The following is a 15,790-nucleotide window of genomic DNA, read 5'->3' as shown; positions in this document are numbered from 1 at the left end:
CTTTGGTAAATTTCTATTAGTCTTTTTGTTGGAATATTAGCTATACCCTTAATTTCTCTAATTATTCCTAATGATCTTTTTGCTGTTTTCAGTACATTATCTATATGAGTATTGAAAGTCAGTTTTTGGTCAAGTGTAACTCCAAGTAAACTAAATTGGCTGGTTTGTTCAGAAGTCTTCATTTACTTTGGGTACCCAAAACCGTATAGACCAATCTTGTGGGTTTTTGTTATGATTGAGTTGCACCAGTTTACACTAGGTAAATGAGCATTAATGACGTCATAGTTCCTTCTGTGACATTATAACAGAAAATTTATGGGAAAATGCACACAACTTTGAAAGCTGTTTATATAAATAGTTATTATGAATTTAGGCTAACACTAGCATTTTAAAGTGATGGAAAGAAATTTAGTGATCAATCCTCATTTATACGCAATCAAATAAAAAATGATTAATAATTTGCACAATGTGCATGATGTTGGAAAACTCGTCCTCATGTTTTGACAAATGTTTGAAGATTATATGATTATTGGTTTTTATGCCCCATTTATAGACATTATGTTTTCTGTTCTGAACGTCCATTCGTGTGTCTGTTTGTCATGCTGTTTTTCTGTCTACATGTCCGTCAGTCTGTCCTGCTTCAGGTTAAAGATTTTGGTCAAGGTAGTTTTTGATGAAGTTGAAGTCCAATTAACTTGAAACTTTGTTCACATGTTCCTTATGATATGATCTTTCTTATTTTAATGCCAAATAAGAGTTTTGAATGACCCCAATTTCACAGTCAACTGAAAATAGAAAATGAATTGTGCGAGTGGGGCATTCGTGAACTAAGGACACATTCTTGTTCATATTATGTTTGAATTAATTTTCCTATGGCAGGTATCAATATATAGGGTCCAAACTTCTAAATATTATCATGATTATCTTGCAATTGGTGGCAAATGATAATTGTTAAAGTGATTTAAATACATTAGTTAAAAATGTAAGACTATGCATGATATTCAGTTGGAGAGTTTTTTTATTTTCAAAATTAAAGCCTGTCTTTTAGACATGGTATTCGGTTTTGTCTAAAGACTTAAAGGCAAATGATGCATGTCAAACATTATATTACAGGCTAGTTCTGAGCAGCAAGTAAAATAATTTATGATTAGTTTTGAGCAGTTTTGATGATATTTGGGATTTACCTACTTTTGCTTGGAGTTTTTGAAGAATTCCAAATCTGCTGAAGTACTTCTGTGCTCCTAAAAGTGCAAGAAGCAGCTTGAAGTATAAAGTGTTTTTCTTTCGGTTCATTTACATTGTACCCTATTTGAAGTTAGAACTCCATGATATTTTACTTATTTTCTTTAGTGTTTAAAGTAGTGTGTAGGTTTTTCATGATACAGTGCAGTTGATTTGGCGAATGAATGCTACATTATGTATCTCATGTTGATTTATATGCCTGTATATTGACCTTTGATGAAGAATTAAAAAGATGAATTTTCATCCAAAAAATAAATTAAGAATTATATGCAACGGATAATATGCTGAGTTAATTTGCCCCTCTACCTTCTCACAGCCTTCACATTATCACAATCACTTGCCTCTTGAGATTACTTTTATAATACATGTAACCCACCCCAATCCCATGAAACTGGTCCATCAACCCTCTTTTGCAATTTAATTTGGCTAGGTTTTCCCATTTGAAAAAACAAAACACAGTAATGTATTTAAGAAAAACTTAATAAATGTAGAGTTATTTTGAAAAACAACTGTTGTAATGATGAACCAATAGATCCTCAAGGTTGAACTACATGTATGATATATAATAAATGGACATTGTATTTTTGCTGTTGAAATTTAGATTAAGTCTTGGATAAATATTTTAGACATCAATAGTTTATACTGTGGCAAACTTTTATGGAGTGTAATGAAACTTGACAGATGGTTCTTCAACAATGATCATCAAGAAATAACATTGAAGAACAAAGATTGAATTTCATTTATTTATTAATGTAACAGTATTTTACTGGTAAATGACCTTAGTTTTTGGTGGGAAACAATACACTTTTAGTCAGCTGACAGCATCAATAGCAGGTTAGATGCAGGGTTCCATGGATCTTTTAAAAAAGTTAAAATTTAGACGGTCAAGCCTAGAAATTATAAATTCAAAAAAAAATTGAATGTTACATACATGTATATTTTTAAAGTTTTTTCTACTTTTTGTATATCAGATTTGCTTCTGTTCATGCAGCTCCAAAGTTCATGCATACAATTACACATGTATACATGCCATGTAATTGTATGCATGAACTTTGGAATGATGATGCATGTATAGTTGTTCTGAAATATTTCTGAAGGCAGTTTACCAAGAATTTTGTTGAAAGTCATTTTATTGCCCCAAAATTATAAATACAAAAAAAGTAATTGTTAAATCATTGACTGTATCCCTTCATGGAGTGTTACACTGTGAATTAGGTCAGGATGATGTTTATACTGTTAAATAACCACTGACATTTGATCCTAATATTATTTTATTTGTCATTTACAAAAATAACAGATTAGAATTGTGTATGATCAAACAAACCAGTCATTAAAAAGATTTCTTATTGTCAATTTCAAAAGAAGTTTAAAAGATTAGGAACTTTTTACTCTTAAAGAATTTAAATTTATTGCTGTGTAACAGTGTTTAATATTAATTCAGGATGCATAATGATCAAATAATTGTTGGTTTTAAACATGTGTTTTTCTCACCTTATATTTTCTATTAGTGAAAGTTACGAATTAATCTTTGTAATAGAAGTACACATTTGTAACATACTAGGTCAGTCAGAAATAATGATATGGGAATTACTCCTGAGGCTATTATCCAGACTTGTTTATTTTTTTGAATAAGTTTATTGTACAGTTAAACTTGTGATATCCCCAACAGAGTTTTTTTTTTCACTAAATCTGTAGGAGACTTTCTTTATGAATAGGAAATCTGGTTATTTTACATATTTATATATATTGTATATTGATCCAAAATAGATGATAAAATAGTTTTTAAATAACTTCTTACTCCAGCTTGACCAACCTTTTTTTTAGCCAAATAAAGCTTTACTCAGTTCTTAAATGTGTTATAGATAATTTTTTGTATGTGTTTGTATATATAACATTTAGATCTTTACATATACCTATATATATAGTCATTAACTTGAATAGACTAGGACCAATACATGCAATATAGATACATATACATGTACTCGTGAACATTAGAAAACGTTTTAAAAACTCTTAGGTATAGAGATATACATCACATGGTTTCTTCTTTTTAAACTCTGAATAAAACAAGATTTAGATAAAAAAATTAAATAGTTAGATTTAATTAAAAAATATATATTTGAATTTAAAACTCCAAATAAAACAAATAAATGTATATTCATCCATCCAATTCTTGCAATTAATTGAGTGAAAATAGAAAATTATTATAAACATAAAGTTCCATGGCAGGATTTTTTGTGTATAAATAGAACAATTGTTCTTGTGCTGAATGTTAAATAATACAACAAAATATTTCTTTTTAGAATATATAAGAAAATATTTTTTTGTTCTTCTTGACTATTCATGCTAAGAATTTTGGTGGTATACAGATAAATATTTCAGAAGGAAACACTTAGGAAGTCTACTTTCAACATTTTAAAAAACCACTAAATAATTTATATTTTTGTGGTGTGCCTGTACTATGTGCATCCTATTCATAATTAGTCCACACGCAAAATGGAAAAGATAAATACATAAATAATATCCTTGTAGCTTACATGTTAATATAAATAAGAAGGTGGGGCCAATAAAACAGCTCTGCATTCAAGTCACACTAAAACTTATTTATCTATTTTTTTGTTTGCATTTAAACCTGCTTATATATGAATTTTTATGGTAATTGTACAATGTAGTATTTTTTTATTATTTTTTGTATTTTGAAAATGAACTGTTTATATAAAAATCAGTATACATGTATGTAGTGTGTAAAATATACTGGAAACTAGAAAATACAACATTTTTTTAATTTCAATACTTAGATTATGAAGCTGATGATGTACATGTAGGACAATTCATTTTTATATAAGATTAAAGATTATATAACTGTAAATATTGAGGTAATTTTGAAAAAAAAGTAATGCTATTTCAAGTAGCTTCTTATACAAGACTCCTTCCTCTTTTATATATATAACCTCATATATGTACCATGTAGTAGTACAAATTTAGCATATTCAAAATTTACTAAAATTTTAAAGGAGGTAGTTTGATAGGAGTAAATTATTTGACCCCTTGATACTGTAAAGAATTAACCTTTTGTAGGTTCTTGGATTAGTCCCTATAATAGATAATGAATAATTCAACATTGTTTGGTAACCTTAAGCACAGTTGTCATTAGAACTGTCACTGTGAAATCCTTATAATGTTGTTTCCAAATATTCAACTAAAATTGTTGTGCCCTATGTGAAGCAGGATCTGCTTACCCTTCTTTCTCTTGAAGTTCTATTGCAACTAAGATCACTCCCTGTTTTTTTTGTAATCTGACTCTGTTTTTCTCAATCTTTATTTTTTTCTGCTTTTGTAACTGTTGTCTTTTTCTTCTCTTTTTTATGCCCCACCTACGATAGTAGAGGGGCATTATGTTTTCTGGTCTGTACCTCCGTTCGTCCGTCGGTCCGTCTGTGCCTCCGTTCGTCCATCTGGTTAAAGTTTTTGGTCAAGGTAGTTTTAGATGAAGCTGAAGTCCAATCAACTTGAAACTTTATACACATGTTCCCCATAAGATGATCTTTCTAATTTTAATGCCAAATTATAGTTTTGACCCCAATTTCATGGTCCTCTGAACATAGAAAATGATAGTGCAAAGTTCAGGTTAAAGATTTTGGTCAAGGTAGTTTTTGATGAAGTTAAGGTTACATCAACTTGAAACTTAGTACACATGTTCCCTATGATATGATCTTTCTAATTTTAATTCCAAATTAAAGTTTTGACCACGGTCCACTGATCATAGAAAATGATAGTGGGAGTGGGGCATCCATGTACTATGGACACATTCTTGTTTTAATATTTTTTTGCCATGATGTTTTATTTATGCATTTGAATATCTCTTTGGTATCATCTGCCTCTCTCCTTCAGAAAATGAGGAGTTCCAACAGTTTCTAAACGTCAGGCATGGTCTTAAGGAAAACACTGGAAAAAAGTTTAACATCTTTTAACTTGTTTAACTCAAATTTGTGTTACCAATATTCAAGTTTTAAGAACCATAAATAAACATGGTAACTACTGTGGATTCAGTATTATTATTTGTTCAATACTAATTTTCGTGGATTTCGGGGGTAAGGAGAAACATGAAATTACATGTAAAATGAATAACAAATTTCCTATAGGCTTGTATTTAGACTTCGGCAAAACCAGGAAATCAAATATCAACAAATACATAAGTTTTCCTTAATCCATGAACATTGGTACCCACCAAAATAAATCCAAAGTATAATACATTTGTAAACAACTTATTAGTCAGTCTGTTTCATCATATCTTTATTTATAGGTTTCAAGACTGGTTATTTTACATGAGGAAGCAGAAGATGGGAATGCCATGCCAGACCTCGGTCAGCCTGTTATGACAGTAAAGACTGCAGTAGAAAATCTAGTTCGAGTAAGTTGGATATTTTATATAGAAAAACATATGAACCTACGCTGCTGAAGGAAAACATGAAAATTTAGCAGTGCAAGAAGGTCAATTTATTGGCTTTAATAAACAGAAAAGAAATTCTTTACATATATATTATTCTGAAGTAACTTCAGTGGAACGTTTTAAAGTTTACTGAACTACAATTGGTAATGCTTATTCAATTTATGCTTATAGACATTCAGTGGTTGTATTTTCAGGTACCGGTATGCAACATTCAAAATACAATTAAAACTAACTAGTGATTTTGTAGTTCTTCTGCACAATTTTGTAATGTAGTTAAATGTAGGACTATAATATCAGTGTAATATTTTACATCTACGCTCAATTAAACTGTTTAAAAAAAGTTTGCATTTCACATGTTCTATTGACAGGTTGGTTATGATACATGTAATAGCAGTGATGACCAGATTCTCAAACAAGACATGCCACCATGCCTCAATCGTGTGGATGAAGCCTCCTTGTTTTTACTTCAAGCTTCAGATATGCTTAGGTCAGACCCTTTCTCTGCTGCTGCCAGGAAAAAGCTGATTGAAGGATCAAGAGGTCAGTATTATTATATACATTTGATAGGTTAAGAAACTCTTTTCAAAATTGCTAGAAGGTATGAGAAAGTTTTCGGCTGTTTTCGGATCTTTGGTCGAGTTGTCTCTTTGACACATTCCCCATTTCCATTCTCAATTTTATCTTAACTGTCAAGAAAACAGGCAGCTTCTAAGGAATCACAAATTTAAAATATTTTTTAAATGTTTTAGATTCGATAGAGATATTGGATTTTGTAAAGAATACTAGACTAATGTTCCATGATATCCTTCAAATAACTTATTATTTTAACATTTATCTGCCTGGTTATATAGATGTAAATATTTTTGTAATTATAGAAGGCACACATTGGTAATAATGAGTACTTTAAAATTTAAACATAAGAAAAAGTTATTTACAATAAAAGGTATCCAAACAAAAAGGGGGCTTTATGTTTTGATGAATGCTGTATCTGTGGTTTAGCAGATAGGAATAGAGAGTTGGAATTGGTACCATAAATGATGGAACAAACTTGTGGTTTCGAAACCGGGTATGAATAAATGTTTCTACCAAAAAAGTTCTGTTTCTGAATAATGATAATACAAAGCTCAAAGATTAATTATACACACGCTGACTAAGAATAAGTTTCAGTTTATATAATAAAATAAAGCGTTACATGTACTACAAGAGATATTGTGTGGAAACAATTGGAGAGGAACAAATATATAAGAAAAAGAAAATGGAACAAGAGTTTGAAAGTATCTTTAACAGTTCAAAAAGGCTCTAGAATTAGGTATTTTACAAAAATATACTTCATTTTAATAACATTTAATATTATTTTTGTTGTATGAATTACAGGTATATTACAAGGTACTTCTCAGCTTTTATTTTGTTTTGATGAATCTGAAGTAAGGAAGATAATTCGTACTTGTAAAGGTGTACTGGAATACCTGGCTATTACAGAAGTCGTGGATAGTATGGAGGACTTAGTTACATTTGTAAAGGTATACTTCAGTTATGTACAATTTGAAATGGTGATGAGATAAGTTAAAAATAATTGAATGATCTAAACAGATTTAAATATGATGGTAGTAATGTAAGTTTGTTACTGAATTAACTTAGGGTGGTGCTGTTAATTTTATAAATCAAGCAAGTGATTAAAATATGGCATAATGGCACACACATGGGGTTTGTATAAAAAATCACTTTTGCTGTTGTTTATTGAACCACTGTGAAACTGGAGGTTTGCTGGTGATTGAGTGTAAAAACACTCTAATTTACATCTTTAGTTTTAAATTTAAATGTATAATATTATAACAGAGATACAAAATTTTCTTCAAAGTGAATCGCTAACAATAACCAGTATCTTTGTGAAGAGTTACCAGCACATTATTTTTTACTGAATAACCATGTTTGGATATTTTATCAATTGTTTAAGATAATACATAGAGTCATAGACTCAGAATGCCTTTATCATGTTTATTGGTAAGGTCAAAATTGAAATTATGTTGAATAGAAAAGTACCCTATTCTTTTTTACAATTTTCGTTTAGTATGTTTAGGCAGTAGATATGAAAGTGACTATGTTTTCCCAATTCATGTAAAGTCATGTAGACTTGAGGTAAAAAAAAATCCTGATTCATGTACCCTGATTTTTCCATCACTAAACAAATTTGTTGTTTTTAGGCCTAAACTTTACTATTTGGTAATCTATAACTGCATTTTTCCCCACTGTTGTTGATATTGTGTTATTTTTGTTTTTTTCAGAATTTAAGTCCAGTCTTAACTAACATGACAAAACTTGTGGATGGTAGAGAAAAGGAACTAACACATCAAGTCCATCGTATGATGCTGATCCGTTCTTTGGATGAAGTCAAGAATCTAACACCAGTCCTAATCAGTGCTGTTAAGATGTTTATTACTGCCAAACACACAAGTAAGTTTAAATATGATACAGATTAGGAACCTGTTTTAAATAAATCTAGTGCAGACCTTTCTGAACTTGACATAGAAAAACATTTTATACTTTTAGTTTTCATAGATGAACTCCATTCAGGATGCCAATCCTAAATTTCCTTATTTCAGTAGTTTATTTCACAGTACAGTTTTATAAATCTTAAGAAAATCTCTATACTTTTACATGTGAAAGCAGTTCAACTTGAAAATAAATGAACTATCATGGTTATTTATTTTTGTTTTTAAATATTTTATCATTATAACAATATTGATAGTGCCAGTCATTGATGAATTTTCTCTTGGTAAGTAGCATGGAGTTAATAAGCATAAAACATCTGGTCCATCTTTTAGAATAGCCCATACAAGTGGTCAAATTGCCCCCAACTTAGGCTCATATATGATAAGGCAACTAGTACATTGTATATAAATAATATAAAATTAGTATCAAATAATGTTAGTTTGAATAATATGTTCTGACTCTTGAGTAGTTCCCTGTATTAAGAAAATGGACATTCCTTGATAGATATGAATAAATATATTAATATTTGTTCATCTGGTACAACAAGTTTAAAAAAAAAATTATACTAAGTATTATGTCTAAATAATACATTCAATTTTATAAGCTGCAAAGCATTCAGGAAGACTTTAAAGTAAGAAAGTGGGATTTGTGGAAGTATTTGAAATTTAATATCTTGCAAGTTTTACTCAGCTCAGATTGAGTTGTCCCTCTTTGTTTAGAGATTAATGAATTTGATTTCATATTCCTTAAGATAAGATACATATTTCTCTTCATTATGATTTGATATGTATTTACTGAATTAACGTTAAGCTTGCCTTATAAAAGAAGAAAAATATAAGTCTTCAAATCTTTAAATCATCTGACAGCCTAACTACAGACCACTTTCATATTCATGCATTTTCCTGTTCATTTCCTTTGTCACAATGCTTATGTTATTACATCAAATTAAAAATTATTTGTTTACAGCTGCCATCATTTATGCTGATTGTCCTTGACCCACCCTGTGTACCTTAAGTTAATCATAAAAAGAACTTGAAATTTATAAAATTTTGTGAATTATGATGTGTTCTACACCATCAACATTATGATCTTATGTTGATATGAACAATGTGTCATACTGCCATAGCTAATATGCCAAGATAGACTAATGACTTGGGGTATAGAACATATAATTCAACAAATGATCAAAATCCTTTAATACCCTTAAGTAAGAATTTATCCCTTCTAATGGAGATTGATGAAGTATATTCCTTTATTGAAGTCGTACAAAAACAAGTCATTCTCATGTAAAATTTGCTAATTTCAATTAGAATCTTTACAGAATCATATAAAGCATGAATGAATTTTTAGTAGCCAGATTTAGTTGTTTTCTTTATAGATGAACCTTGTTTTGTTAATCAGAAAATGATATTTTAAAGTTTTAAATAGTTTTTGACCCTTCTTAATAAACAAGAGTATTTTTAGTTAATCTTCTTTCTATTATCTTGTTAATAAAAATTGGAGGTGCTGAACCTAGCCTGTTTGTATTATGTAAACCACACATCAAAATGTTTCAATACACAAAATGAGCTTAAGTTTTTGAATGGCTGTTTTAATGTTAAACTAACAATATTTACAAGAAAACATGAACTAAGTTTATAAAATATCTTCCAGAAAATATCTGATCTAATTTTGTACATAATTTTCATACTGAACAGTTAACACTGCTAATTGTTTTTTTCTAAATCAATAATTAGCAGCACAAGTCTGATATAGATATGTGTCATTTAAAATGAACAAAATAAGGAACATAAATATTTTAGATGCATATGAGTGTTTATCTGTTTGATTTGTTTGATTTAGTTAATTTTGTTACACATCCTATTTATAGTTTTTTTATTATTTTTTTGTTTTTATTGTTTCATTTATCTATTTCTTCTATTCTTATTTTATTCATATATTATTTATACACTTATTTACCTAAGTTTCAGTCAGTAGTGATTACTGTATCTTCTTTTGTTTAAATTAAAATGCATTTTTTTGTTACTTTCGGTAGCATTGTTGATCAGTCTTATGTTTTAAGAAGCATAATTTTTATTTTCAATTTTTGATAATAGATGCTGGTGCCCCAGAAGCTCAGTCGAACAGAGATTACATTGTCCGTAAGATGTCGGATGAGGTACAGGAGATAATCCGTGTCCTACAGCTGACAACGTACGATGAAGATGAATGGGATGCTGATGATGTCACTGTCATGAAGAAATCAGTGGTTAGTATAATGTCTTGTTCATTTCCTTTCCCAGTCCATGATTTAAATTTTTTTTTTTTTAAACATACAAGTAATTGGATTTGAAGTCAATGATAAAAGACTGCCTCTTTTGTGAAATCTTAATTGTGAAGACATGCCTAAATACAAAAATAACACATATCTTGTTCAAAAAGTGAAACATTTTAAGCATTTAAAAAGGATGCAACATTTTGAACAAGCAATGCCATATCATCAACCATTAATATGTGACAATTACTGGTCTAATATTTGTATTTCAGTGATTTGCTAGCGCTCATCATTTTCGCAATTTACAAAACAGTTTTAAAAAAAGACGAAAGTATTTCAAACCAGTTTCGTCAATTTCATCACTAAAATTTTCAAAATACAGTATTTCATTGTGAAAAGTTATTTCCAGTACCATACTTTGATAAAAGCTTGTCAAGGTTTTTCAGATATTTTGCTTAAAACTCTTGGATCTTGCAAATATGTCTTACTGTGACATTTTTCTAATATTGGAAATTCTGCTAAAAGAAGTTACCATTCATGAATATGACCTTATAGATTGTGGAATATATGCTCCATTGATAAAAAATTTTAAGGGTTCCGTGGAACCCAGTGTCTCACCTACTTTATGAATTTTATAAATGTTTAAAGAAATTTAACTGCAGACTGTATGTAATTTTTACTGGAAGTCCATATATAAGTAACATACCGAAAAACAGGAAATAATATTTTCACAAAATTTTCTTCTAGACTAGCTTTTGATCATAAACAAGTTTGGTAGAAATCCAGAATAGTTTAAGAAAGTTATTCTAATTTTAAAACTTTAACCACAAAGTGAATGTAATGTTAACTGGCAGAAAGTCCATTTATAAGTAAAATACAGTTAAACTTTAACCACAGAGTGAATATTTTTGGACACCGTCAACAACTATGACAATGCTGACGACAGAATGAAGCATCGCTTAGTCTCGCTTTTTTTTTTACAAAAGTGGAAGGCTCTACAACAGTCGCATAAGTTTTTAGGTCTTATCTAGGATTATTTCTTATGAATGCTTGAGTGTATTTGATATTTCATCTTTTTAAAAGATTCAAATATAAATCAAAGATTGTTATAATTAATGAATATTTATATTTAGAATGCAATAGAACAAAAGATGAAGCCAGCATTTGATTGGTTAGCTGATCCAGCAGCTTTAGTTGGTAGCTCAGGTATGGAAAAAATATATGCTTAGGTTTCTTCTTACTCTTAGGGTTATTTTAGTGGGTGGTGTTTATTAAAAGTGTCGTTCCCTACCATACTTTTTCCCCTGGAATAGCGCTATCAGAAATGATTCTACTTTTGGTGCATAGTGCAAGTTTAATATGACCATTGTTTATTAAGCACTGTATAAGTTGAGATTGATAAAGTGTAGGGACTTTGATAATAATAAGAAATAAACTAAAAAACTAACTACCTATCTGCCTGTCATCTCAATTATTTCAAACATGGCAGTGGAAACACATTTTTTTTTAGCTGATTAATAAATATAGAAATTTGTTTTGTTATCTTGCCTAAGAAATTATTAAACATCTGTTCAGACCTTTTTGAAAACCTGAACATTTTAATCTTTTGAAATAGGTGACAAAGCTCTGAGTCAGATTTTGGAAGATGCTCGTAAAGTTGCAGAGAGATGTACAGACCCTGCTGATAGGGATCGAATTCTCAAAACTGTAGGAGACATTGATTCTATGAAAAATGCCTTGTCAGAACTCAGAGTTCAAGGAAAGGTAAGAGAATATATTAGTGCAATTTCAAGTTGTCATATATTCTTTCCACAAGGTACAGTTTTAATGATATGACAATAAAGTCATGTGTATTCCTTTTATATATATTTCAAAATTAGGCAGACATTTAAAAAAAATATTTTCTTGTGTCTTTATTTTGAAAAATGAAAAAAGTAAGATGTGGGGTTATAGTTAATTACTGGTAGACATCAACGCAACAACATAAGTGGTCAATGTATGGTCTTTAACAATAAACAAGTTTCTATACAAATATATAAAAGGTAGTTTCAAATCTCATTTCATATCCATATTTTTTATAATTTTATTTATTTTAAACAACCCAGTACATTGACAGTTAACATTGCTTATATTTTCTTTCTCTTTTGCATATAACTTTAAACTTGCTATGTGACTTCTATCAATAAATTTGCATAGTATGAAGTTTATAATTTTTCAAAATTTATTTTGCTTATAGGGAAGTAGTCCTCAAGCCATGTCTCTTGCCAGAGAAATACAGAACAAATTGAAGGATCTTCAGAATCTAACACAAGCAGGAACCATGAAAACAGAAAGGTCTGGCATTCGTAAACCTGCACCAACAGTAGAAGGCAAGGTAGAACAGGCAAGGCAATGGTTGGCAAATCCTGCCTTGGATGATAGAGGTCTAGGTTAGTTTACTTCTTTAATATTGGCCAATTACTGGTCAATTATCATATGGGTCACCAAGATAAGACTAGGAGCTTTATTAAAAAACCTCTATCAAAACAAAGTCATTATTAAATGCCAATAAGGAATTTGGTTCAGGTCTTAAATCAATTTTAGAATTAAATGTTGAAAATGATTACTTTTATAAAACGGTTTCATGGGTTGTAAAGCAATAAATGACAATAAAAACATTGAAATAATATTTTATTCCACAGGTGAACAAGCAACTAAACTAGTTGTAGCTGAAGGTCGCAAGGTTGCAGACTCCTGTACTGGGCCCCAGAGATCTGAATTATTGAGACTTTGTGATGAGACAGAGATACTGACTAATCAGTTATCAGATTTAATCAGAAGAGGACAGGTATTTTCCTGATGAGCGTTGCGGCTTACAACTATTAGAGATATACATGTAGCTCTTGTCTAGATAAAACCTTTCTGCACAAAGCAATCATCAGTAAAGTCAGTGTTTATTGACCCAAACCTTCCATTGATTGATTTTAAAGTTTGTCATTTTTTGTTTATCAAAAATTTTCCAGAAAAGTTCAATCCATAGAGTATTTCCCAAAAACATAGAATTTAAACCATTCATCTTCAGTGGTATCCTTTATGACTGTAATTCATTGGTAAGATGTAGAGAAGGTAAATTGAGGTTGGAGTGTCAACTTTCAAGGCACTTGCTGTCATAATTTTTCATTAACTAATTACATGCATACTATTTTCCTGCATGCATATTAGCAAGGATAATGTACCTTTCTTAAAGTTTCTTCTTCAGTATTGTGAAACACCTTTAAATCAAAACTTTTCTTTGAAATATGTAACACACCTTATTACTATTCTCGTATCATTTATAATTATGTATATAAGTAATAGTATGCTTACATTATAAAGTGTTGAAAGATAATATCTTTAAATAGAAATGTTTCATGTAATAAGTAATGTATAATTGTTTTCAGGGTGACTCTCCTCAAGCTAAAGCCATAGCTAGACAACTTACTGAGAAACTTCACAACCTACAGGCTAAAATACAGGAGGCACTTGTTAATCAGGTATGGCAAATTTTTTTTCCAATGTAAATTTGAATTGACAGAAACATTGTGAAAAAAAGCAAAGCAGAATAATTTTTTGATATTTAAGGTCCAAACTGTTGCAGTATTTTACTATTGCTATTTTCATGCCCCATCTTTGATAGTAGAGGGGCATTATGGTCAGTGGGTTTGTTCGTCCATTTGTCTGTCTGTCCCTCTTCAGGTTAAAGAGTTTGGTCAAGGTAGTTTTTGTATGAAATTGAAGTCCAAGCAACTTGAAACTTAGTACAGATATTCCCTATGATAGGATCTTTCTAATTTTGATGCCATATTAGAGTTTTGAACATAATTTCACGTCCACTGAACATAGAAAATATTTGACTTAAAGTTCTTTAAAATAATTTATAAATATAAGACTTTTTACACAGAAACATATAATGATACAGCCTGTATTTATCCTGACAGGTTGCAGAAGACTTTATAGATATAACAGGACCACTGAAACAACTTCATGATGCTTCTCTGACACCACTAGGTAAGATAGAGCGATAAATGTATGCTTGGACAAAGACTTTAGACTTGTTTAGGGCTATTCATTGAATAAATATGTAAGAGGGTTGAACATCAAATGATTTTTTTTTGTTGAGGAAAAAAGGATGGAAGCAAATGAAATTCTGTTACAATTTACAAATGAAAATAAGAATTATGGACAATAGTTTATACAAAAAAATGTTTCCTTGTACTTTTTTCCAGGGAAAGGCCTTGTTTAGTATATATATTTAAAGAAATAACCAAGCTGGGATTTCTTAACCAAATAATATTTCTTTGTTGCATTCTTTATATTCAGGCTTAATGTAAGTGGAGACTTTCAAACAAATATCAAGTATAACAAAAAAAGTAGACATTTTACTAATCACAAAAACTGCCAACACTTGATTCCACAAAGAATATAGAGGCCATACAAACAGAAAAACAACAAGAACCATCACATTGTCCAGATACACTACAGCTCGGGTGGATTTTGCTTTGTCCACTCCCCCACAGTGGGAGTGGGCACTGGGTGGGCAAAATTTCTAGCTTGTCCACCCTGCCCACCCATAGAAGTGGGCATGCAATTTTTATCGATGAATCAAAAGACTTGCAAGTACAATCAATTGAAAAAAAGGGGATAAACATTTGTTATCAATTTAAAAAAGAGAGAGTTTATAGCTAGGTTTGGCATGGTTAGGCTGCCCACAGTGGGCATGTGGAAAAATCAAAGTCCACATGGGCTGTTGTGTAGTCTGACTTTGTAAAGGTACATAATGAGGCAAGGTTAATGCCAAACAAATGCTATGTCGCTTTAATTAGTTACATACAAATTGAACCAACCAGTGTAAGGACTATGGTTGACAGTTGTTAGATTTTGGAATGTAATAAACAAATTTGCTTGTGTTTTCAGGTGTTCCAGGAAGGGAGGAGAAATTTGATGATAGAGCCAGGAACTTTGAATCTCATGCTTCTAAACTGGCTGACACTGCCAACATGGTTGCCACAGCGGGTGGTTGTAATAACAAGCATACAGTTCAGGAAATCTTCAAAACTTCTAATCAGGTAGAGTAAACTGGTTCAAATTGTCTTTGCTGTAGTTTATTATTTTTAACATGGCCATTAAATGTAAAAAAAAATCGAAATGATTTAAGTAAGCATACTTAGAATAATAAAGTTAAAAATTATCTTTCAGTTGATAAATATTTACTTGACAAGCTTGTGAAATAAGTTTGAAATACATATTTTTATGATATCTATAAGTTTGAAATACATATTTTTATGATATCTACAGACACATCATTCAAACAAAGTACTATAGAGTTTTACAAGTTC

The 15,790-nt window shown here is 30.2% G+C and overlaps 1 protein-coding gene across 14 annotated transcripts in view; it reads left to right on the top strand.

Annotated features, from left to right (window-relative positions):
* Nucleotides 1-15,790, top strand: part of LOC139481041 (vinculin-like) — a 48,349-nt gene that overhangs the window by 2,576 nt on the left and 29,983 nt on the right. For all 14 annotated transcript variants that reach the window (XM_071264092.1, XM_071264091.1, XM_071264090.1 and 11 more), the window contains exons 2-13: nt 5,546-5,653; nt 6,061-6,232; nt 7,067-7,212; nt 7,975-8,143; nt 10,279-10,430; nt 11,570-11,642; nt 12,052-12,200; nt 12,673-12,865; nt 13,118-13,263; nt 13,856-13,948; nt 14,393-14,462; nt 15,369-15,520. In XM_071264092.1, the coding sequence (XP_071120193.1) occupies nt 5,546-5,653; nt 6,061-6,232; nt 7,067-7,212; nt 7,975-8,143; nt 10,279-10,430; nt 11,570-11,642; nt 12,052-12,200; nt 12,673-12,865; nt 13,118-13,263; nt 13,856-13,948; nt 14,393-14,462; nt 15,369-15,520 (1,623 nt within the window). The remainder of the gene's footprint in view (nt 1-5,545; nt 5,654-6,060; nt 6,233-7,066; nt 7,213-7,974; nt 8,144-10,278; nt 10,431-11,569; nt 11,643-12,051; nt 12,201-12,672; nt 12,866-13,117; nt 13,264-13,855; nt 13,949-14,392; nt 14,463-15,368; nt 15,521-15,790) is intronic.

This window comes from Mytilus edulis, chromosome 7, assembly GCF_963676685.1.
Source record: "Mytilus edulis chromosome 7, xbMytEdul2.2, whole genome shotgun sequence".
Classification (NCBI taxonomy): Eukaryota; Metazoa; Mollusca; class Bivalvia; order Mytilida; family Mytilidae; genus Mytilus; species Mytilus edulis.
Note: the sequence above shows the minus strand (reverse complement) of the source record. Positions and strands in the feature narration are given on the sequence as shown.